Here is a 24,118-nt window from a genome sequence, read left to right on the forward strand (position 1 = left end):
CCTTATTGAGATCGGTGGTGTTCCAGGGATTAACTCAATGGCAAACTCAACATCTCTGTCCGGTGGAAGACTGGGTAACTCATCTAGAAACACGTCCAGAAACTCACACACTACTGGAATCTTGGCTAGAAGAGTAGTTTGGACTGCACAAGTTGTACTGGTCAGATCTATTCTCTGAGGTAAGGTTACTTGAAATGTACCTTCTCCAATAGGTTTCTTGAGAGAAATGCTTCTTCCTCCAACATCAAATACTACTCCCATCTTGTTCATCCAGTTCATTCCTATAATCACATCCAGAACTAGCCCTGACATAACTATCAAGTTAAGCTTATACTGTCGGTTTGCTATACTCAGGGTTACCCCCCGGACTATCTGATTAGTTAACAGATTAGCCCCAGCTGAACTTATCCGATACACACATTCCAATTCAACTATCTTTTGCTCATACTTTCTTGCAAATGCTTGACTTATGAATGAATGAGATGATCTAGAATCAAACAAAACGACTACAGGATGATTGGTGATAGAAAACATACCGGCTATCATGGGCTCTCCTTCCGGGATGTCATCAATGGTGGTGTGGTGCACATGAGCTTGGTACTGATTCTGCTGCTTCTTGGGATATGGGCAAAACTTCGCAAAGTGCCTAGGTTGATTGTAGTTGAAACACGATCCTCTTACTTGAGTAGCAGCTCCAGATGAACTACCTTGTCCGGTCTTGGCTTGTGGCACCGCCATCTTGAATGGCTTCTGATTCCTCTGAGGTTGTTGGGCATTCTGATTCCTCCGCTGGGGTGGCCTAAACCTTGCACCAGGGGCAGGCGGATGATACGCAGAACGATTTGCCATCGGGGCCCTTGGCTAGGATGGACCTAACTCAAAAGCCCTCTTGCGAGTCTTAGATGTAGCATATACATTGTTGTTCTTTTCTTGCTTTAAGCAGTCACTAACAAAGTCATTGAAACCAGTTCTTGTGTTGGTACCCACGTGCTTCATCATCTTGGGATTCAGACCTCTCTTGAAACTAGCGATCTTTTTGGCATCGGTATTCACCATGTTAGAGGCATAGTGACTTAGATTGTTGAATGCATGTAGATATTGTGTCACAGTCTTGGTGCCTTGATTCAGTACTAGAAATTCTCTAAACTTCATCTCTGTCAAACCAGGTGAAATGTAAACTCCACGAAAAGCCTCAGTGAATTCCCTCCAAGTAATGTGGGCATTGGGGGGGAAAGTGGTGCGGTGGTGCTTCTACCATATTCCTGCAAGGCCTTGTAGCTGATGAGCTGCATACTCAGTTTTCAACACTTCTGTCATCCTTAGAACATGAAACTTATCTTCCATGGTGTTTATCCACTCTTCCGCATCCAATGGCTCTACCGCTTCTTTGAAAATTGGTGGTCTGGTGTCCATAAAGTTCTTGAAACTACTATGCTGATTCGCTTCATGTCCACCTGGGTTTAACCCATGGCGGGTGTTGTCAGCAATATGGCGTAATGCAGCTTCCATATTCTGCTACATGCCCTCCATGTTGCGTTGACTTCCAAGGAACTGTGCGAAGAACTGTTCCGCTGTGTATGGTGGAGGAGGTGGTGGTGGTGGTGGATCACGGTTCTCATTCCCAGCGGCACTGCCACCTACCTCAGTAGCGTCATACACGGTACAGCGAGTGTTCGATATCTGCATATTTCAGCAACAATAATTATTAGGCGATGTTGTAGAAATTGCAGGTGAATGAAAAATTATGTCATACTGAATTCAGTGGAGAGAATAAATTCATACAATAAAACAGGGGCACAATAAGTCATTCCAATTAACACAACATCACTAATTAGATTACTTAAGTGCACACACCGCGTCCATTACAACCAAATTGTCAGCATACATACACTGGACTTTTGACGTTCAGATATCACCACAAACACATCCAAGTTTTCCAACATTACATCAAGGGCTTAGTCTTTCTACTCATTATTACATGCAAGACATGCCAACCATGCAAAAGGTCATCGCAAACAAAACCGTAGTAGCTAGCGCAACAACTACTATCCTACCCATCGCGGTCGCTGTCTAAGTCGGAGATGTCAACATTGTCACTATCCACATCATCATCGTCATCATCAGTTGGTGCCTCAGGCTCTTCGGGATCCTCGTCCTCATCTAGATCCATCTCTGCTGCTCTAGGAGGAACATATGGGTGGAGCTGGTTATTCAGCTGATGAACCTCCTCATGTAGGTTGTCGTTGTACTCTTCTGCATTAGCCAGCTGCTGCTCCAGCTCAACCTGTCGAGCTCTTAGAACATCTTCTGTGGACCAGGCTTCATTCCTCTAGTGGAGCACATGGATCAACATGCGCTCAGCGTTCCTGTTGGCAGTGGTCAGACGCTCAACCTACTCTCTTAGTGCACGTATGTCTCCCTCATATGCTCCTGTCCTCAGGGTCGCCTGATCCCTCTGACGAGTCAACTAAGCCATCTCTGCACTGAGCCTCTCAATCTCGGCATCATGATCCCTCTAAAGCTAACATCGGTCATCGCGGGCATGACCAAAAGCACCAGACACACATCTCAGGCTACCTTCTACTCCATCGAAAGCCTTCATCACTATGAACATGGCGCTCATAGCAAGGTTATCACTGTTCTATCCTTCTACTGCACCAATCTCCAGAGATCTTCCTCTTGCTTGTTGCCATGAGTCAGTGGAGGGGTTGTCCCTTAGAAAGACTCCAACTAAAGCGGCTACCAACTCCTGAGGAAAACGATCCATGATATCCCTCAGTATCCCAAAGGCTGCCCTGTCAGCTACTTCTTCAGCAGTCCTACCAGTTGACTCATAATGCCAACCAGTCCACTCAGAACCGTCACCTCGAGGACGAACAACGGCCTCCACAGTAACCAAGAGACCTTCCCACAACTGCTCATTTGTCCAGAAATAGCGGGGCTCCATTCCATCAGGATAGCCTACATAGCTGATCACTCTCCACAAGAGTGTAGGCATCCCAAACTCTCCAAGAAACATGTGGCGCTAATGGGTACGTGGACCAAGCTGATGGCGGGGAGCTCTGCCTCCGGTGGACTTGCGAGCGGTCTGCTTTGTGCGTGCCATCTGTAGCAAATTTTGTTTTATTACTCACGTGAGAACAGGGTTAAGTTGTCATTTTTATCAAAATGAGATAATCAACTTATAAGGGGAAGAACAATGCCATGAATAATGTAACAACATGATGCATGCACGTTCCGTACGTTCTCACAAACTTAGGAAAAATAACAATTGCTAGCGGCATAGACAGTGGCATACAACGGTCTCTCATAAACGTAGCTAATACGTACTACACGATAGCGTTGTTATGTACCTGCAAAAGATCCACTTTAGCCCAAACCCTGACAGTATGAAAAATATGCACGAAGGTAGTAAAGTAATCTACTCGCTCTACACGCATCCCTAGATACGCGTACAACAGTAGCAACTACCTGAACCATCGTCCTATCGACGGCATCGTCACCACAGGATGGAATTTCCCCACACATTGGATACCTTCATACAAACACGCGTATGGCATGTAAATAATCCGGCATCATATAAGCACTTCCCTAGATCGGCAGTATATCCGACCATGCTCTCACAACTCTCACTTACCGAGGCATAGAGGCAATGGATCCATACATTACCACTCAAGTGAATGGCACTCATACAATAGCACGCCGTATGAGCAATGAAATAGAAATATGATGCAAAGACCCCCCAAGTCAGTACTTAAATAAGCCACCTAGAGTCCTTAACTGGGCATATAGGATATGACCACTGGCACACTCTTAAGTTTTTAAATTTAGAGGTTGAAACACCTATGTACTATAAGTTCGTAATTAGTTTTGTAACACAAAACCCTTTTGTTTTAAATACACGCATGAACAGTAACCTACTAAACCTTGCTCTGATGCCAGCGGTAACAGAACCGACCAATTATACGAGATTAAGTAAGGAAATCTTCTATCAAAGCAGATAATTTAGCAAACTTAAGCCCATATAACCCGGTAGTCCGTGAAACCACGAAGGATTTCAAACCAATCGACATACAAACCAAGATCATACAAGTTTAGCAAGTACCATTACATGTTACATAAAGTTCGCAATGATAGTTGGATACATCAGAGTTTAGAACATAAAGTTATTACAACCCAAGTTCAAACTGAAATAGCGGAAGCAAATAGTTTTAAAGCCACACACACACTTTTGGTTCAGATACAGTGCCAGTAGGTAGTCATCTCCAACAAAAGCATCAGATGAGAGATACGGAGTGACCATTGCCCTTGGTCCTAGTTGTCGCCCATCGTCGGGTATAGGTAGTTAATGCAATAACCGTAGTACATTTGACCATCTGCAACAACAATGGGAACAACGCCCTGAGTACGAGAAGGTACTCAGCTAGACTTACCCGTCTTAAACCAAAATAAAGCGACACCAAGAATTATGCAAGGCTTTCTTTAGTGGGCTAGCTGACTTGTTTGTGAAAAGCCTAAGCTATTATGAAGAAACCATTTTAAGTACTTTGCATCATCTTTATTATGACCTATCCATCTAGGTAAGCACCTGTACTATAGCAATCACTTGATTAACCAATAACATCCAGTTACCAACTTAGATTTAGCATATCCCATACCATCCAGATAACCATCAATGTTCCATCATAATTACTATGATGCTGTAGCTCGAGTCGAGTGCTCACTATCCAGGAGTGATGGCGATTCGAATCGATTTCTAACCAGCTGGTGATTTATTTCTCACACAAACCACTCACCGATCAAGTGAGCTACAGATCACCAATGACACTTTCCAAGTAGCCATGGGATAACAGTCAGGGACTGCACTACCCAGGGACCGCCCGACTACCAGGATGCACCTTGGACTCACTCTTCGCGTCCTCATCATACCCCCTTCAGCACCAGTCTGCCAATTCAAGTTTATCCTAGCTCGAATAGTGTCACTAGCTTCGCGGTCGAAAGGTACTTTATTTGGCCAGCTAAATGTGAGGCATGCGTTCAACATGACAAGAGGGACGAGCAACGATCGGTCCTTAATCAACACAGATGGAAACTAACAGCACCCTAGAACCCTGTCTGGTTGCCTCCAACTTTTCTGTCCGATCTCCAATTATCCATCACACATAGTTAATTCCAGGATATCATTCTTTCCATAGCTAAATTCTTCCAGTAACCACCTATAAATGTAGGTGATCGGATATCACCGATCGCTACCGGTCTAAGCAAAGCTAAGCAGTTATTCGATCCTGACCTAACAGAGTAATAAGGTAATAAGGTAGGCAAGGATAGTAATAAATGCATCAACGGTTTCAATCAACTCCTACAACTTAATGCAACAATATATAAACTCATATATAGAAAGAATTTGCTTTTATAAAGTAGGAGACTTAGAATGCTCCGGGGCTTGCCTCGTTCGAACGAACTAGGGTGATGATCCACGCACTCGAGCAAGTCCTCTCCTTGTTCCTCTTCCTCTGGCACCTCCTGTGCCTAGATTTCTTATGGATCTGTCCTGGTCTACTCTTCCTGAACTGCTACTAGCAACTTCTCCTATGATCCTGTATGATGCAGATGCATAAGTGCTCATGCATAGGTGCATTGGAGAGATGACATGTAATGATCATGATGCATGGAATGTAGATGAACATGTTTAACTTTATTGGACATAGTAGAAGTAAAGCTCTTCTACAAGGTAGCCAACATCATTCAAGAACATGTACTACTATACTACTACTACAACCACTGTACTAACATGCCAATTCACCATAGCAATCTAAGATGCTTCAAAGATACACCAAAGCAAACATTATTAACTAAACATGCATTAAAGAAGATTATTTCATTTCATTTTAAACTAGGGCTACAACAGCAACATATATTTTTGGTGCTCATAAAAATCTAAGAAAATTACAGTAGCATAGTACTACTCTAAGTAGACTATCATAAAGTTTTCATGGCATTTGGATAAGTAAAATAGCTTACACAAAAATGACAAGCTATGGCCTAAATATGAGCATAAAAATACTTTGTACTATGAAAAGTGTCAAACAATAGATTTGGTATTTTTCCTAGGTTCTACACAGTAAACAATCACTGCATAAAATTATCATACACGTGTTTTATACAATTTTTGCTCTCTATTAAAATAACAAAAATAATCAATTAAAGGCACTTGAACTACACATCAATATTTCTCTATAGAACATGCATGACATATATTTTTCCTACAAAGTACATCACTAAAGGAGATTAACAAAACTAGAACCATATTTTTCTGATGTATATTATATTTATTAGACGTTTTCTAAGAAATCACCATTTATTCAATTTAAATAAAGCTACACAGAAAAGTATCACAATTTTGACATGCAATATTTTTAACAGATAGATCTAGTCATAAGAAACCTGGCAAAACTTATTTCAACAAATTTGGAGCTATTTTGAGCAAGTTATGAATTTCAAAAGCCTTTAAACAAAAATCTGTAAATCATTTCTTTTATTTCTGAAAAACCAGCGGGCCTTAAAACGCTGGGTGCACCCAGGTTTGTGCCAAGGAGCTGACGCGTGGGCCCCCATGGTTCAGCCGATCCCACCTGCCAGCCACTACGGTAGAGGAGGCGGCGCTGACCGGCGTGAGCTCGCCGTCGGCGAGGTGGCCGGCGACGAGGCCACCACCAACGTGACCACCATGCCAAGGTGGACATGGTAGTGCAAATGGTAGGGACGGAGGAGCTCGAGAGAGAGCTGGCCAACAGCCATGGCGGCGTGGTGGTGCAGCTCACCGTCGACCGGCCATCTCCGGCCGAGAGGTGGCACGAGAAGTGGCGTGGGAGCTCCACCGAGCTCGGGCGGTGCTCGCGCGCGTGAAGGGAGGGCGAGAGATGGAGCGGAGAGGGGATGTCCACGCGGAGCCAAGCTTTGGCGAGGAGGAGCTCACTCCGGCGAGGAATTCCCGGGGAAGGGGAGCTTACCATGGCGAACCGACGCGAGCACGAGGTGCGTGAGGTGGAGACGGAGCTCAGGGCGAGACAGAGCTAGCTCAGGTGAACTAGAGCGACCGGAATGACCAACTCCGACGAGGAAGCTGGTGCGGGCGATGGTGGGAGCGTGCGCTGCTGCTGCTGCTGTCCGAGCGAGAGGCAGGGGGGACAAGGGGGTTGGAGTGCGGCTCCAGTGTGCGGTTGGCCGGGCCTTGAAGGCAGCGCGGCCAGTCGGCACGGGGGTAGGCCAGTGGTGCCGCGTGGCGAGCTCACCGGCGCATGGCCGCCACGCGGCGTGCACGCTCTGGTGCGGTCGGAGCGTGGGCACGGACGACGGGAGGCGCGGCGTGGAGGCAGGCCGGGCCGGCCTATGCGGCTGGGCCAAAAGGGAGGCGGCGGCCCAATAAGGTGAAAAGGTGATTTTCTTTTTTATTTTCTTCTCCAAATTCATTCAAATGAATTTTTAAACCTTTTCAAAGTAATTTCAAAAGTTGGACCCAAAATAAAAGTTCTTCTAAAATTTATTCTCTTCAACTTTGTCAAAAGGAGCTAGGGCTAATTCCCACTAGATTTTGAATTACAAAATTAAAGTCAATTTAATTTCAAAACCGTATTTTGGAAGATTATTTTCAAAAGTAAAATTTGAGAAAACTTTGAATATTCATTTTTGCTCCAAATTGCATTCTAATTACTCCTAAGTTGTCTAAGTGATCAATCAAGGTTCACACATGGCAAAAGAAATATAGCATCCAATCTATCAAAATAAAACCATGCAACACATATGTTTTAATCCTATATTTCATGTCATGCATATGAATGCATGATGGTGATTATGCTCATGATTTGTAAATGGTAATGCATGCTTAACACCGAGGTGTTACAATAGTGATATCTACGTGATCGTGATATATGACATATGTGCTCTCTACTTTGAATTCTTTATATGTCATATCACTTGTGCTTTGCATATTTGCCTTTGCTTTCGTGTTTTACTTCGATGCAAATGAGCTTCTCTCTTGTACTCATGCTTATTTCATATCTTTTGAGTATATCATATTGGCTTGGGTCATATAAGCTTGTCTAACACTTTTGTTCTTATTGCCAAAAGCTTATATGAACCAAGCATGTTAAAAACATAATCTCTTTCACATACTCGAGGTAATATTGTCATCAATCACCAAAAAGGGGGAGATTGAAAGCATCTATTCCCCTAGTTGGGTTTCGGTGATTAATGACAATACGTGATTACTGTGACTAATATGTGTTTTGCAGAAACAATTGAGTTAGGTCACGGTAATGGAGATCGATTGGGTAATCATGGTTGTCGTGCCCCTACGATGGAAATCGTTTTGGTTTTCAAAGGATGGACGACAAGGTTAAGGATGAACTAGTTCTAAGTGTCGTTTGGAGTTAGAGAGACACTTAGAGTAGTTTAGGACTTTATTTTTCCTTTGGCCGTACTATTAAGGGGGTATGAACGGGTAGCTTGACCTAGGTAAGTCTAGTGAGTTAGGTGTGGTGCACACTTGTTAAAACTAGCACTAGGTAGCTCCACAACAGCCCTTTGATCCAATGGAGCAAACTTTATTCATATATGTTCGAGAGTTGAAAGTGAATGTAGGATCAAATACTGACCAGACACTGGCTTTGGTGTGACCGGACGCTGGCTCAGGGTTCGATCAGTTCATTTGACCAAGGTGAAAGTGTTTGGGAATGACCAGACGCTGCGAGGTCATGTCACCGGACGCTGAGGGCCAGTGTCCGGTCGACTCTAGTAAGGTCCCAAAGAGGGAGAATCTTGATCGGACGCGTCCGGTCAATGCTGACCGGACGCTGATTAGGTTTTGGCTACTGACCGGACGCTGCTCAGTAAGTGACCGGACGCTGGTGGTCCAGAGTCCGGTCGACATCAGTATGGTTCCAGTAAGGGGAAAACGTGATCGGACGCGTCCGGTTAGTGTTGATCGGACGCTGCCAGCGTCCGGTCAACTCTTAACCACTGGAGTTTGGGGTGTACTGACCGGTGTGTCCGGTCACGCCGTAGAGGCACATAACAGTTTATTTTTCAGCAGGTGTTATAAATACAACCTCCGCTCGTGTGTGGGGGTACTTTTACTCATTCCAACAGCTAAGAAACACCTTAGAGACTGCCAAGAAAAGCAAGGTCCTAGTGAGGTGATTGAGATTTGAGAATCCCAAAGAGAGCCCTTATTAGTGAAGATCAAGAGTAGCAAAGTGTGTATCTATCTTCTCATTAGGCTTGTCGTGGTCAAGTGAGAGTTCATGCTTGTTACTCTTGGTGATCGCCATCACCTAGACGGCTTGGTGGTGATTGGGAGCTTGGTGATCATCCGGAGAGCTTGTGGATGACCCAACTCAAGTTGTGAACGGTTGTAGGTGATTCACTACGACGGAGTATCGAAGAATCAACCCGTAGAGAGCACTTGATCCTTGCGCGGATCAAGGGAGAGCTACACCTTTGCGCGGGTGCTCCAACGAGGACTAGTGGGGAGTGGTGACTTTCCGATACCTCGGCAAAACATCGCCGCGTTTCTCTTTCTCTATTTACTTTGAGCAATTCAATTCGTGTCTTTATATTCATAGAATTGCCATGCTAGAGTAGGATTGGAACTTAGGTTGCAAGTCTTTTGTGTGGTAGAACAATTAGAAACACTTTCTAGGCACAAGGGGTTAATTGGGCTAACCATATGATTAAATTATTGCAAAGAAATTTAGAATTAGTCCAATTCATCTCCTCTTGGACATCTTGATCCTTTCAGAAAGCATAGGGGGCTATCGGCAAAAAAAATGATTGGCAAAGGGCCCTCACGTGCTGCTCACATGACCTATGGACATGGTGGCTGCTGTCATGTATTGCCACGTAGGATCTAATCCCTAAACGGACAGATTTGGACCTAAATGGCACAACTTAAAAGTTTATGTACTCAAACCTACACTTTCAGAGTTAATGGACCTGAATAACACAGCATAAAAAGTTGATGGACCTATAATGCATTTATCTCTTATATAAACCACCATAATTACAAATTAAGGGTTATATAGACTCTTTCCCGTTTCAAATGGGGGTTTAAAGGGAGTCCAACTAATACTCTTGTGTTTACGAAATTCATGGAGCTATTCGTCTGATAGTTTCTACGGCTGATAAGCTTATACCATGAGTATTTCTGCTAAAAAAACAAAATTCATGTGAATTTTCTTGCATCCGGTACAAAACTCATGTGAGATCACAGGAAAGGTGCCACTGTGTCACCTTTCCCTTTCCGTCTAGTCTTTCGAAAATTTGCCATGCCGCGGTGCGGCGCGTGGAATAAGGAGGTTGCCAGCTTCGTCCTTCCTTCTAGCACTAAAACTCCGAAAGTTTGGATCGCAGCTGGAGCGGGAAGTGAAAACATTCAGAGTCACCCGCCTCCTCCCGAAATCGCCTCCATCTCCCCCTCAAAATCCCCTGCTCCTCTCTCCGTTCCAAATCGTCTCCCCCCTCCGGGAACCATTCGCGCGGCTCCGATTCGCTCCGTCGCCGCATTCGCGCCGGCCTGGGCTCCGTCCAACTACCGTTGCAAATCCAGGTGCGTCGCCTCCCCCCTCCCCGTCTTACCCTTCTCTCCTCAGCACCTCCTCTTCTCTCGCCAGGCTTCCTGCTTGACACCGGAGGCTGCTCCCCTCCCCGATCCAGAGGCGCCCTGTTTGACTGCGGCGGCGGCTCCCCTCTCGATCCGGTGGCGCCCCGGCCCTGCTCGACCCGACAGCTGCCATCCTTCTCGGCCTACGGCGCCCTGCTCGACTCTGGTGGCTGCTCCCCTCCAATCTGGTGGGTCTTTGCTCAAATCCCCATTCGTCACCCCCTCGTTCCTCCTGACGGCTGCGAGGCAGAGAGCGGAACCTGAGCTCGAAGCCGTGCACCTTCCTCACTGCTCCTTGTTCTTCCTCACACAAAAGATTAATCACGTTTAATCTTCACTTAATCTTCCTAGGCGCCTGTATTAGGTCTTATATATCTAGTGATGGCGAGTTTTTGTTTGCAGCCTTAGCTTACATAGTGTTTTTTTTTAATCTTTGTACTTAGAAGTTTTTGAACCAATTCTAAGAACTGATGCCAATTATTGATGTGCCACTATAACTTGATTAGGTTTCGGGACAAAAGGAGATTCCATTTGGCAAATAAAGGCTAGACTAGAAATTAAACCCATCCTAAAGTGCACGTGATGCATGTGCAAGCGCAAAGGTACCAGCGATTCAAATCGAGTTGGGCCCACATGTGCCTGGAAAATTTTGAGCTCCGGGTTCAAAATTTCAGCGTCCCGCCCATCTCCCCGTTCATTTCGGTTTTCTTCCTCTTTGAATTAGAGCCCCCGCCAGCACAGCCTGAAGCACCCAAGTTCATGAGATTTGCCCTAGGTCTATTACTGGATTGCAAGTGCTAGTTCCATCAGGGGTTCCAGGCGCCTAGATTGGATATCCAGGCGACCTAATCGTGATGAAGTTTTATGATTCAGCCCCTTTCCCTCCCATTTCTTGGTGTTTTGATGCGATTCAGGGCCCTACTTTTGCAGATCCGGTGAAACTAGTGGCAGGAGCAGTAGTAGGATTTGGACCAGGCAAGTCAAGACTGCGAGAAATTTTGGGGTTGCTGCCTTGCTGGTCGACTCATTTGTGTTTATTGGGTGCTCACCAATCTGTATCTGCCGCGTGCTTTCTGCAGAGCCCTGAGATGCCTGAGTCCAGGGATGGCAGGAGGGCGGCCCTCGCTGACCTCTCAGGCGGGGTTGGCGGCGGAGGGTTCTTTATCAGGAGGGTGGCCTCGCCAGGAGCCCTGGCGGTGAGGGGTGCTGGGAAGCCGTTGGCGCGGCGTTATATGTCACCCTCGAGGAACAAGGAGAACCTGCTGCCAGTTTGGGCATTGAGGGCCACACCGACAAAGAGGAGCCTGCTTCCTGGATGGTACCCCAGGACGCCGCTCCGTGATATTACGGCCATTGCAAAGGTATGCCTAGTATTTCATTGCTACGATGTGAGCAATTTAACTTATTGAAAGGTTTCATTGTTACTGTGCTTACATGCTTTATGATGTGTGATTAGTTGTTGGAAACTTAAAGCATCTCGTGATTGTAGTTGACCTGCTGATTTCTAGTTGGAGTACAATTTGTGCCAAAGCGGTTTTGTTGGATTTCATCAGAATCAGACAATTACCCGATGGTCTTAGTGGACTGCAGTGATGTGCTTTTAGTTGAAAAGAACTTGTGGCATCATTCTTCTGTCATAGTCATCACTTAAATCTTATCAGAGTTAGTCCCCTGTTAATTTTACATATCTAGGCTCATTATCTGTGTTTAGTGCCAAGTAGAGTAAAAAACATGCCAGTGGTATATAATTTTAAGTTATTATACTTGGCTGTTTGGCACAGCCGGATTTACCAATTTCAGCTGATGAATGCTGACCTTGCAAAAATATTACTTCCTTTTCTTTTCTGTAGTATGGTCCAACTTTATAGTACTGTCAGTAGCATGCAGTTGAGTGAGATAGATTATAAATCAGCAGTACAATTTTGAATTTCCAGTGTCCTTTTTGGGGATTGGGTAAATGAATCCAGTGAGAATATTTGATTCAACAAGCTCGCTAAATTGCAGTAACTTAAAATGGAATTCAAGCTATACTTCACCATATTGAACTTCTATTATAGCACAAAACTGAATTTCTTCTAAAGTATTGCTCAAATAATAAGCTCTTCTTACTTCCAATATTACGAATGGTCATTTTTTGGTGGACATGTTTACTTTTGAATTTTTTATACATGTGCTTATATCCACCATGAAGGGTGGGCCTGGTGCAAGCGGTAGAGTCTTACCGCCTGTAACCGGAAGGTCCCGGGTTCAAGTCATGGTCTCCTCGCATTGCACAGGCGAGGGTAAGGCTTGCCACTAACACCCTTCCCCAGACCCCGCACAGAGTGGGAGCTCTCTGCACTGGGTACGCCCCTTTTTTTTTGCTTATATCCACCATGTTATTCTGTTGTAAAATCAATGCACATTATGTTTAATTTAGCTTCTGAATGCTATCATTGATCCTTCTGAAAATATTAATTTGTCTGTTTTATGTCACAAGGTCCAACCATATAGTACTGTTGGTGCCAAGTAGGAGTAACTTATTGAGATTGATGATAAATCTGCTGTGCAGTTTCCTACTTTTTAGTGTCCATAAAATTTTGGTATATTTTGATGGATCCAATGAGAATGTGACTCAACAAGCTGGTTGGATTACAGTAACATTTAAATCAGAAGTACAAGTTATACTTTACCATCTTGTGCTTCACTGCTTTGTGTCTCATTGCCACGCCATGTAGAATATGCATGACTCAAATTTAATTTTTTCTGAGATTGTACTGCTCAGATAATAAGATGGATCTAGTTCCATCTGTATTCTGAATGGGGCATTTGTGGGGTGGGCCATTTTACTTTTAATAGTTGTTCATATCCACCATGATATTCTGTTATAAAATTAATGCTTAGTATGTTTATTAGTGCATCTGCATTTTAAGTGCATGCCATCTGAGTTTAGTAATTCCTCTGCTACATTTGCCTTAGTTGCATACTCCATCTGTCCCAAATTATAAGCCACTTCGGCTTTGTTCTAAGTCAAACTTGTCTAACTTTGACCAAGTCTAGTAAAATGTACCGACATTTACAACACCATTCAATTCACTATGCAATAGTCTTGAGAGTGAACTTATTTGGTATTGTAGATGTCAATATATTTATATAAACTTAGTCAAAGTTAGACAAGTTTGACTGCGGCCATAGTGATTTATAATTTGGAACGGAGGGTGTAGGTTATATTTTATCTATGTCATTAAGAAAGTTCGATTATTCACTTAGCCCCAATTATTGTTTACCAATATTTCAGTCCGCCTGTTAAGGCATCCTAAAGTTTATCCCCACATGATTAGTTCATTACAAAAGCTGAACTACACATTCAGTGTATGTTTGTTCCCTTGCTAGTTTCCATCCTATTCTGACTGGCTTGCATGCAGGCCATTCAGAGAAGCCGTTCAAGGATTGCTGCAGCTCAGCAGCAAAGCCAAAGGACCGAGCAGTCTCTGCAATCTGTGAACGTGACTACTCCAGCACAGGCAGAGCAGGATGCTCCTCACATTGCTGAAGCCTCCCATGCTGTTGCATCTGGCTCTGGCTCAACTGAAAGAGAAAGTGTAGCAAACCCTGCTACTGTCTTGGCTGATGACAATTTGAATGTGTCTTCCTCGCCAGCAGAAAGCTCACTGAATACTCCATCCAAACCAATGGATCCTGCCCTTGCTGACATTGTTGAGAAGAAACTTTCCAGTTCAATAGAGAAGATTGAGAAGTTGGTGAGGAAAAACCTGAAGCGAACACCAAAGGCTGCCCGGGCCTCCAGGAGAGCCACCCAGAGGCGCAACCTCATGTCCATGCGATGAATTTACTGCTGCACTTTGCTGGGGGAAGAGAAGAAAGTCCACCTCAGGCTTGTCCTTCCTCTTGTCTGCTTTTTCCTAAGCCGCTAGCCTAACTGCCAAGTGCCAATGCCCTGGCTGTGCTGCTCTTCTTTCAACATTTGCCACGGCATGATGCACGGCCATTCCTGGTTCCCTTCTCGAGGACCAAAGAATATGGGGCTATTGGCTCTCTGCTTGTGGTTCTAGGACTGCAGCTACTAGTGTGAGGTGTGATCTGGTTCATGCTCTGATGTATGCATACTTTTCTGTGTATCCCAGTGGGCCGTTGAACAAATAAAATCTTGAATTTACTTTTGTGCTGCACTATTACTATAACCACTAGTGCGAACATTTTCTTTTGTGGCTGCTTGTATGAACTTCAATATGTAGGTCAGTAGGTACTACGAGAAATTTAGCATAGTACCTATGCAGGACAGGTGTTTGGTCATGATTTCTGAGCTCCTAGTGTCAGATGCTTTGTACAACCTTGTTCTTCAGGAGTAAGGCCCATAACCGAACTACAAACATGGTGCTCAGTTGAGCTTATGTGTCAATGTGTGTGAAGTGTAAACTAGTAGGCTAGTTCACGATTTGGTCCGGTCTCAAACTAAAACCATGAAAAATAAAGCCCTTGTTTCTATACTTGCCATCGTTCTAGGGAAATGGCATGGCCACCATTTCTTGTTTTGTGGACTTATGAATATCAAGACCTCATCTTGCAGTTTCTTACATCTTTGCCTCTTCCGTGCCTCCTGTTTTTCTACAGTGGATCGTGGGGCTTGGGGCATGGAAGCTCAAAGATGCCGGGCAGGAAATCTGCCAAAGCTCCCCTGGGTGTTCTGCTGCCGCTCTCGTGGACGGGATATGAGGAAGCATAGCAAGCCCTGTCGCGTACGTGCTGTTATGACTTATGAGTAAAACATGGCAGTTGCTGTGCTCATAGCAGTTTCTTATGAGGAAAACATGGCGGCGTTCCTGCATGCATGCATATTCCGGGAGACCATCAGAGCAAGTGATTGCTTGCAGAACAAAATATTCAATTTTTCAATTTGAAACACAGCCCGGTTGTTTTTCTCATGTCCTCGTCACAAAAACCCATTTAAATTACAGAGGGAAAATGTCAGGATACTGTTCATATGGTCTATCACTGAACTACTAGTAAACTCTGAAGTTCTCGTGGATTGTGTTCTGAATCACATGGTAGACCCTATCTGGTCACCTTTCAGCACTACAGTGATAAATAATAGTGTCCAGGCATCATGATTTTCCCTCAAAGTAAAGAAATACAATTGCATATTTTCGAACAAGTGGGAACATGTAACCTTTGTAAAGCTAGCATAAACTATACTCAGAGCAATGAGCAAAACGAGAGCAAAAGACGCGCCTTGACGAAAAATCGAGAAAGAATCAAGAAACCAAGGAACCAGCAAGGTTCCAAAGGCCTGAATGAAGATCACAGTTTTCTGGGAGAGAAAAAAAAAACAATTGTGAAGGGAGCAGTAGACCATACACTGAACTGGGATTAGCCAAACGTGAATGAACAAAAATGTAAATGCCGTAAGGCCACAGCACTGCTCCATTGGTACTGGTCAATATACTTCAATCGCAACGAGGAGAATAAAGCTCCCGTGTGAAAAATAAAATAAGGTAAAGGGGTTTCTTTGGTTAAAGCAAACCAGGCCACAAGCCCACAAAAGCCTCTGGATTGCTTTTGCTTTGTAGATGAATGAATACGCACTTTGCTCTTTTTCCCTCTTGGCTCCATCACGTAATTGAGTATGTAACCCAGCTGAGAGCTTTTTATTTTCTGGATCAGATGCAAATGTGATCTGATTTCATTTTTTCCCCAACTATATTGAAGACCAATTTCAAAATTTATGAGACCTATTGTTTTATGTGCTCAAATTTTCATGTTATAGGAGAGGCAACTAAACACTTCACTTCACAAACCTGACAATGTTTCATTTCATAGTTTTCTCAAATAAATAAGTATTCCCTCTGTTCTAAATTGTTAGTTATTTTGACCTTTTTTTAGATACATGGTTTTTACTATACACCTAGATATAAAATATGGTTATGTCTAGAAAAGCTTGAACGTCTTATAATTTACTCCCTCCATCCCAAATTATAAGTCATTCCAATTTTCTTGGAGAGTAAAAGCATATCAAGTTTGACCAAATTTATATAATGAAATTATAACATTTACAATACCAACTAAGTATCATTAGATTCTTCATTAATTATATTTTTGTAGTAATACCTATTTGATGTCATAAATCTTTGCATTTCTTTACATAAAATTTTGTCAAACTTGAGATGCTTTGACTCTCGAAGAAAGTTGAAATGACTTATAATTTAGAACGAAGGGAGTAGAACGGAGTATTAAGAAAAGAGCCTGACTGTCATAGACGCATTACAAATGATTATGTCAACTTCATTAAGAATAACATGGGTCTTTCACCCCCTGTAATTATTTACTCGAACAGGAATACGGGATACAGACACGAACCAGCAGATACAGCCCTACAGGCAACTTCACCAACACTCCTCTTCGAGTCTTCCTTCCTAGGTCCTACTCAAATCCAGGCAGATGCGCCTTGACTCTGCATCACGTCACATGACCTCATCTTTACTCTCTCCATATCTCGCAAACCTTTTCCATCACAGCCCGTACCCACATTCGCTTCAAGCTTCTGCAACGAAGTGCCTGTACCTCATTCCTTCGTGCCACCTTGCATGCCTTCCCTTGCCGGCGACGGGGAAGCCGACCGGTTAACCAACAGGCGGGCACGTTCATCGGCGACCGGCGCCACCATCTTGCCAGCCCCGCCGGTCATGGCGTACGCGTACCCGTACGTCTTCCGTGCTCAGGCTCCACCAGCGAGAGTGGAGGATCACAAGGCCAAGGACGCCGCGCCTACTCCACAGGTCAAGGAGCAGTGGCCGGCCGGCAGTGGCAGCAGAAGCGCAGGAGCCGGGTGGCTGGACGGCCTCGGCTCAGGGGAGAGCCAGAGGCTGGCGAGCGCCTACGACCTCGTGGAGACGATGCATTACCTGTACGTGCGCGTCGTCAAGGCGCGCGGGCTCCCGGCGAGCGCCGTCACCGGCGGGTGCAGCCCCTACGTCGAGGTCCGCGTCGGCAACTACCGCGCCGCCACGCGTCATTGCGAGGGGAAGGCCAGCCCCGAGTGGAACCTGGTGTTCGCCTTCTCCAGGGACCGCGTGCAGGCCACGGTGCTGGAGGTGTTCGTCAGGGACAGGGACGCCCTGGGGCGCGACGACTGCGTCGGCAGAGTCGCGTTCGACATTGCCGAGGCGCACGTGCGCGTGCCGCCGGACAGCCCGCTCGCGCCGCAGTGGTACCACCTCGAGAGTACTGCTGGTGGTGGCAAGATGGTGGCGAACGGCGAGGTCATGCTCGCCGTCTGGGTCGGCACGCAGGCGGACGAGGCGTTCTCGGACGCGTGGCACGCCGACGCCGCCTCGGTCCGCGGCGGTGACGGCGCGGCGGCCGTGCACAACACGCGGTCCAAGGTGTACGTTACGCCCAAGCTGTGGTACTTTCGTGTAAGCGTGCTCGAGGCTCAGGACGTCGTGCCGCCCGGTGCCGGTGCCGGCGCCACCGCGGACAAAGGCCGGCACGCCGAGGTCTTCGCTAAGGTGCAGGTCGGCGGCATGGTGCTCAGGACTCGGCCCTGCACCACCAGGGGTCCGGCGAACCTTGCGTGGAACGAGGAGCTGGTGTTCGCCGTGGCTGAGCCGTTCGATGACCCGGCGGTTCTTATCATCGAGGCCCGCGTGCACCCCGGCAAGGACGAGATCATCGGGCGCGCCTTGCTGCCGCTCACGCTCTTTGAGAAGCGGCTAGACCGCCGCCCGGTCCAGTCGCAGTGGTTCAGCCTGGAGCCCTTCGGGCGTCCGGTGCGCCCGCCGGAGGCCGTCTTCGCCTGCCGCGTGCACCTCCGCGCGTGCCTCGAGGGCGCGTACCACGTCATGGAGGAGCCGATCATGTACGCCAGCGACACGCGCCCCACCGCGCGGCAGCTGTGGCGCCCGCCAATCGGCGTGCTGGAAGTCGGCGTCCTCGGCGCGCAGGGGCTCACACCGATGAAGACCGTCGACGGCCGGGGCATGACCGACGCGTACTGCGTCGCCAAGTACGGGCAGAAGTGGGTGCGCACGCGAACCGTGGTGGACTCCTGCAGCCCCCGGTGGAACGAGCAGTACACGTGGGAGGTGTACGACCCGTGCACGGTGCTCACGCTCGCCGTGTTCGACAACTGCCACCTCGGCAACGCCGCCGCAGGCAACGGCGCCGTCATCAGGGACCAGAGGATCGGCAAGGTCAGGATCCGCCTCTCGACGCTAGAGATGGACAAGGCGCGCACAAGCGCGCACCAGCTCGTCGTGCTGCACCCGTCCGGCCTGCGCAAGAACGGCGAGCTCTGCCTGGCCGTGCGCCTCACCTGCCTATCCCTCGGCAGCGTCGTGCGCCTCTACGGCCAGCCCCTCCTCCCCAAGGTGCACTACATCCAGCCGCTCACCGTCGTGCAGCTTGACAGCCTGCGGCGGCAGGCGATGAGCATCGTGGCGGCGAGGCTGAGCCGGGCCGAGCCGCCGCTGCGCCGTGAGGTCGTGGAGTACATGCTCGACGCGGACTCGCACGTCTGGAGCATCCGGCGGAGCAAGGCCAACTTCTTCCGCGTCACGGCGCTCCTCTCAGGTGCGGCCAGCACCGCGCGGTGGCTCGCCGACGTTTGCCGCTGGAAGAACCCGGCGACGACGGTCCTCGTGCACGTGCTCTTCGTCACCCTCATGTGCTTCCCGGAGCTCATCCTGCCGACCATGTTCCTGTACATGTCCACGGCTGGCCTCTTGAACTACCGTCGCCGCCCGCGACGGCCGCCGCACATGGACGCGAGGATCTCGTGCGCCGAGGCGATCCACCCCGACGAGCTCGACGAGGAGCTGGACACGTTCCCGACGTCGAGGCCCAACGCCGTGGTGCGGCTGCGGTACGACCGGCTGCGGAGCGTGGCCGGGCGGATCCAGACGGTGGTCGGAGACGTGGCGACGCAGGGAGAGCGGATCCGGTCCCTGCTCGCGTGGAGGGACCCGCGGGCCACGGCACTGTTCACGGCGTTCTGCCTCGTCGCCGCCGCCGTGCTCTACGTCACACCGATCCGGGTCGTGTCGCTCGTCGTCGGCCTGTACGTGCTCCGCCACCCGAGGTTCCGGGGCCGAATGCCGTCGGCTGCCAGCAACTTTTTCAAGAGGCTGCCGTCCCGAGCTGACACTATGCTGTAGCCTGCAGTTCAGTGCCACTTTGCGAGTGTATTGGTGTTCAACAATAGTTGTACTGGAATTTTCCGAGGCATGTTCCGAACATTACAAACCCAATTGCATTCTACATATTGTCCGCATCTTAACAAATCCGTGCATCACCCTACTAAAAAAAATGGAATATGACCGAAATTTGAGCTATCCTCGACTAACCAGCTCAATTCAGCAAATCAGCAGATCAACCATTCCATAACTCAAACCGAGAATACAATCACGATCCTGTGTACACCTGTTAAGCATGCAATCACCATTCTATCTACACAAATATCATCTTGGGCAGCATGAAGCAAATGCAAACATAGAATATAACCGACAAAGGAAACATGAAATGGAGACAACACAGATCATAGTCCAGCCTCCAGCAGATGCAAGGCTAAACCAAGGCTATGGCCCACGGATGAATGGCAAATGACAGGGCTGGACTTTGTTGCAAGTAGCTTACATATATAGTAGTGTATATATTGTGCAAAACATCGCTAAATTTACCAGCAAAATGTATGACTTCATTAAAGATTTGACAGTGATTCAAATGGAAACCAAAGGTTCACCAGTCAGATACAAAATTCAATAGCGCCCTCAGGTAGATCAGGCAAACTGACTATTAAGCTTCACACCTAGCACCAACTAATCTAGAAAACCATCTCGTGGGGCTTGTCGCCGTCCCTGAGAGAGAACCGCGCACCGAGGTAGGTTTTCAGATCCGGCACAGCCTCAATAGCTTTGATCAGCTCGGCGTCCACCGCCTTCTGATCATCCTTCTTGAACTGCGGCAGGTCCTTGGTTGCCTGAAAGATACAGGTAGGTTACTTCTAAGTAAAGGAATGCCAGGTTACAAAAAACAAGGTCTAAATTATGTATAGACACGGACCTCCTTCTCTGTATCAAAAAGTTCACCCTCGGTCTTGGTTGCCTTCTTCTTCTTCTCCCTTGCAAAGTACTTGTCATCAAACTTCTCTACGTTAACACCAGAGATATCAACCTTCGTGGAGGTTGCAATGACATAGGTCTGATTCACACGGCGGATTGGGACTCCATTGATCTTGAAAGGTCCTGAAAGAGATCAATACTGGTTAATGCATGACACATATACATCACAATATAATAAGAATATGCAACACACAGTCCAGAGTATGAAATAGCTTAGCAGACTTAAAAAGCTAATAGGAGTTCATAACCTGCACACATTTTATGATACCTTAGTAGCTAGCATGACAGAAAAAAGCAAGCATATACTGAACCTACTCCAGCATATACAATTAATAGAGCAGCTGCTAAATACATACACATGTAAAAGAGCTGCAAAACATGCACGAGCAAATGACCTGATTAACAAAGCTCCTAATCTTACAAAATAGAAACAAATGTTTTAACATCTTGTAGTAGTACTCGACTCTCAGGGATATTCATCTGTCAAATTGGTGTTGCCACAAATCCTAACAAGGTCTAAAACAGTGTTATATTACTCGGAGTTAGCAACCAAGTGCTGACACCATGATAATCCATTCAGGATTTTTAATTGAATGTTGGAACAATGGATATTTCACCCATTCTATAGAATAACGCAGGAAATGATCAATACAAGTAGTAAAAGAAAAGTTTAGTACAAATTTATGCCAACCTGTTCCCACTAAAAAGGGTCATGTGATAGGAGTTTCAGAATTTGAGATCAAATTCTATAGCCATTCCAACCATTTCTGATTAATGTAATAATGCAATGAATTTTCTATACTATACACTCAATTGAGACTTCCATTCCCAAATAAAACACGTCCATAGATCAATATCACTGCAATAGCTCCCAATTTCCCATACGAATATAAGCAAGGAACTGAAATATGACCAGACCAACAATTTGCAACAAGGAATACAAGTAGTTTCTATCATCGAATGCACAAACAGATAGCATAAACAGATTTCCACAGCAGTCAGCAAATTTCAAGACAATATTAACTTCAACATCAAGCATTTCAGCTCCAAGACGACTATACTGTCAAATGTTCAATCTACAACGTTCCACTACATAATAAAGGCAAGGAGACGTCGACAGGAAACAGCTAATGTAGCTATTCAAAACAAACAATGAATTTGTAACACACCATTCAGCAATTCACCAAACAGATATTCGAACAAAATGGTGTCAGACTAAGGGGCTGTTTGGTTCCTAAAGGAACTCTAAAATTCCTGTCACATCGAATGTTTGGACACATGCATAGAGTATTAAATATAGACTAATTACGAAACTAATTGCATAACTTGTGACTAATTTACAAGACGGATCTTTTAAGCCTAATTAGTAGATAATTTGACAACGTGGTGCTACAGTAAACATACGCTAATGACAGATTAATTAGGCTTAAAAATTTTGTCTTGGAAATTAGCCTCCTAATTGGTTTTGTAATTAATCTATATTTAATGCTCCTTATTACTATCTAAACATTCGATGTGACATGAATTTTAGGAGCGACTAAAAAACCAAACACCCCCTAATGTAGGCTCACCAGTAACAAGGAGCAGGCCAGATTTGAGCTGCTTGAGGAAAACAACTCTCTTCCCCATGAACCTCCCGGCGAGCACAATCAGCACGGTGCCCGGAGAGATTGACGACCTGCACGCATAAGAAACCGTCAGGACTCGCAGCTCACGGCAAACAAATCGTACTGAAGAAATGATGCAATCCACGCAGGTACCTAAGCTTGGTGGGCTTCGGCTTGCGGGTGCTGGCCTTGCGCGGCTTCACGTCATCGGCGGGGTAATACTTGGGCTCGGCTACCGCGGCGGGCTTCTCGGCCTTGGGGAAGGCGCCGCCGTGCTTAGCCTTGATCGCCCACAGACCGCGTCGGTGGTACGCGTGGGACCGCGAGGCCTTCTTGATGCCCTGCGACAGCTTAGACGACGGCGCCATTGGATCGGCTCGCGGCGCGGCGGCGGTCGGTGGGGGCGACGGCAGGGAGTGGAGGCGGAGGTGGAAGAGAAGCGGGGGCGGGGGTTGGGGCTCGGCTTATATATCTCGCAGCGGCGGGGTACTTGTGAGGTGGTAAACCCTAGTCTTCGAGTGGAGCGTTATGGGCCGGGCAGTTGGGCCGCTCAACCCATGTATTCTGTTGCATGTTTGATCCAGAATAATCATTTACACATTTGATTAATATTTTTTTTTCTAAAAATGATCTAAAACTGGTGTTGAAATATTTTTTTGTGAGGCCCAGTTATAGGTGATCGTATACACGAACGCACACTCACCCCTATAAACACACGTATGCACACCCTACCCCTATAAGCTCCTCCGAAGAACTGAGTTGGACACCACATGTAACACCCGTTGTGTTACATTGTTTTATTCATGCTAATCCTTTCATGAGCATCATAATTATGTGCATATGTGTATAACGTGAAGTATAAGTCGATGTTCGACACTTGAAACATTCATACGAAACGTGAGACAAAGGTTACGTCTCATATATTACTGTTTAGTATTCCAATCGAATGATTGTCGAAATAAAAATGCTATAGAGCGTTGTTGCGAACGGCGATGAAATATATGGGGTCGAGGACATGGGTAACTAGTTAGTGCATCGAGTAGGCCGGATTTGGAGTTCGACGCGAAACCGTTCGGAACGACGCCCATTCGCGTAGGCTTGAAAGAAGGTCGACGAAGCTAACTTTGGCCAGTTTTGTAGAACGATCGGCTTAGGAAATAGCGCAATGTCACTGCTTCGATTGATAGCTTGATGTACCCTCTTGCGCATCGAGCAATTGGTTTGGCGTTCAGAGCTTTGAGTACGAGTTTTCTGGCTGCTTTAGAAAGCGTGCACGGTAGGTGGTTTGGTCCGGGACGCGGTCACCACCGTTGTTGGCTTGCCAGCACCCCTGTCGCGCAGGCCACGCCCACTATCGCGCGAGCCTTGCCCCCTGTCGCGCCGGTCATGTTCCACTGCTGCGCCTACGCGTGTGCGCACTCGCCCGGTCGTGCGCTACGGGTCATGACCGTCTACCTTTGCTGCCGGCCACGCCCGCCGCTGCTGCTCGACCACTGCTACTCTCGGCCTGCCGTCGCTGCTGACTCGCCTTGCGCGTCGAGGCGTAGACCACGTCTTCTTGCCACCGTGACGGCGACGCACGCTGACCCTGCGCTACTGCCTTGGCTGCTTGTTGCCTCGCCAGCGCGTGGGTCACCTCGTCGGCTGCTGCGCTGCGCCTAGGCCACCGACCAAGCTCTGCCGAGCCTTGTCCTACCCCGTTTTGGCCGTTGGCGCACCGGGTCCCACGTTCACGT

The 24,118-nt window shown here is 46.9% G+C and overlaps 3 protein-coding genes across 8 annotated transcripts; 2 read left to right on the top strand and 1 right to left on the bottom strand.

Moving 5' to 3' along the window:
- Positions 1-10,383: 10,383 nt before the first annotated feature.
- Positions 10,384-15,626, top strand: LOC136493132 (protein POLYCHOME-like). Of its 6 annotated transcripts, none has more exons than XR_010768308.1 (5): positions 10,384-10,848; positions 11,591-11,635; positions 11,740-12,021; positions 14,065-14,733; positions 15,272-15,626. XR_010768308.1 is itself a non-coding variant. In XM_066489174.1 (5 exons), the coding sequence occupies exons 4-5, from the start codon at positions 11,749-11,751 to the stop codon at positions 14,485-14,487; spliced, it is 696 nt and encodes a 231-aa protein (XP_066345271.1). In that variant the 5' UTR covers positions 10,384-10,606; positions 10,650-10,848; positions 11,591-11,635; positions 11,740-11,748; the 3' UTR covers positions 14,488-14,947. The 6 variants fall into 6 exon arrangements, 5 of the variants coding, with proteins under 5 accessions (XP_066345271.1, XP_066345270.1, XP_066345272.1 ...); XM_066489174.1 differs by lacking the exon at positions 15,272-15,626 and having other exon boundaries at positions 10,384-10,606; positions 10,650-10,848; positions 14,065-14,947; XM_066489173.1 differs by lacking the exon at positions 15,272-15,626 and having other exon boundaries at positions 10,384-10,606; positions 10,671-10,848; positions 14,065-14,947.
- Positions 15,627-17,241: 1,615 nt separating this feature from the next.
- Positions 17,242-19,821, top strand: LOC136493131 (FT-interacting protein 1-like). The gene has a single exon (XM_066489171.1). It carries the CDS (start codon positions 17,242-17,244, stop codon positions 19,810-19,812), a length of 2,571 nt encoding a protein of 856 aa, XP_066345268.1. The 3' UTR covers positions 19,813-19,821.
- Positions 19,822-20,271: 450 nt separating this feature from the next.
- Positions 20,272-22,828, bottom strand: LOC136493133 (large ribosomal subunit protein eL6-like). The gene is made up of 4 exons (XM_066489177.1): positions 22,536-22,828; positions 22,347-22,453; positions 20,717-20,898; positions 20,272-20,633 (listed from the first exon to the last, which is right to left on the bottom strand). The coding sequence occupies exons 1-4, from the start codon at positions 22,748-22,750 to the stop codon at positions 20,478-20,480; spliced, it is 660 nt and encodes a 219-aa protein (XP_066345274.1). The 5' UTR covers positions 22,751-22,828; the 3' UTR covers positions 20,272-20,477.
- Between the last annotated feature and the right edge of the window lie 1,290 nt (positions 22,829-24,118).

This window comes from Miscanthus floridulus, chromosome 11 (genome assembly GCF_019320115.1).
Source record: "Miscanthus floridulus cultivar M001 chromosome 11, ASM1932011v1, whole genome shotgun sequence".
Lineage (NCBI taxonomy): Eukaryota > Viridiplantae > Streptophyta > Magnoliopsida > Poales > Poaceae > Miscanthus > Miscanthus floridulus.

Bases quoted from the DNA above. Each gene is read 5' to 3' on its own strand.
- LOC136493132 (XM_066489176.1), top strand. From the start codon at position 11,749: ATGCCTGAGTCCAGGGATGGCAGGAGGGCGGCCCTCGCTGACCTCTCA. The intron at 12,022-14,064 runs GTATGCCTAGTA...GCTTGCATGCAG, and splicing joins ATATTACGGCCATTGCAAAG to GCCATTCAGAGAAGCCGTTC.
- LOC136493131 (XM_066489171.1), top strand. From the start codon at position 17,242: ATGCCTTCCCTTGCCGGCGACGGGGAAGCCGACCGGTTAACCAACAGG.
- LOC136493133 (XM_066489177.1), bottom strand. From the start codon at position 22,750: ATGGCGCCGTCGTCTAAGCTGTCGCAGGGCATCAAGAAGGCCTCGCGG. The intron at 22,454-22,535 runs GTACCTGCGTGG...TTATGCGTGCAG, and splicing joins CCGAAGCCCACCAAGCTTAG to GTCGTCAATCTCTCCGGGCA. The intron at 20,634-20,716 runs GTCCGTGTCTAT...TGTATCTTTCAG, and splicing joins TTTTTGATACAGAGAAGGAG to GCAACCAAGGACCTGCCGCA.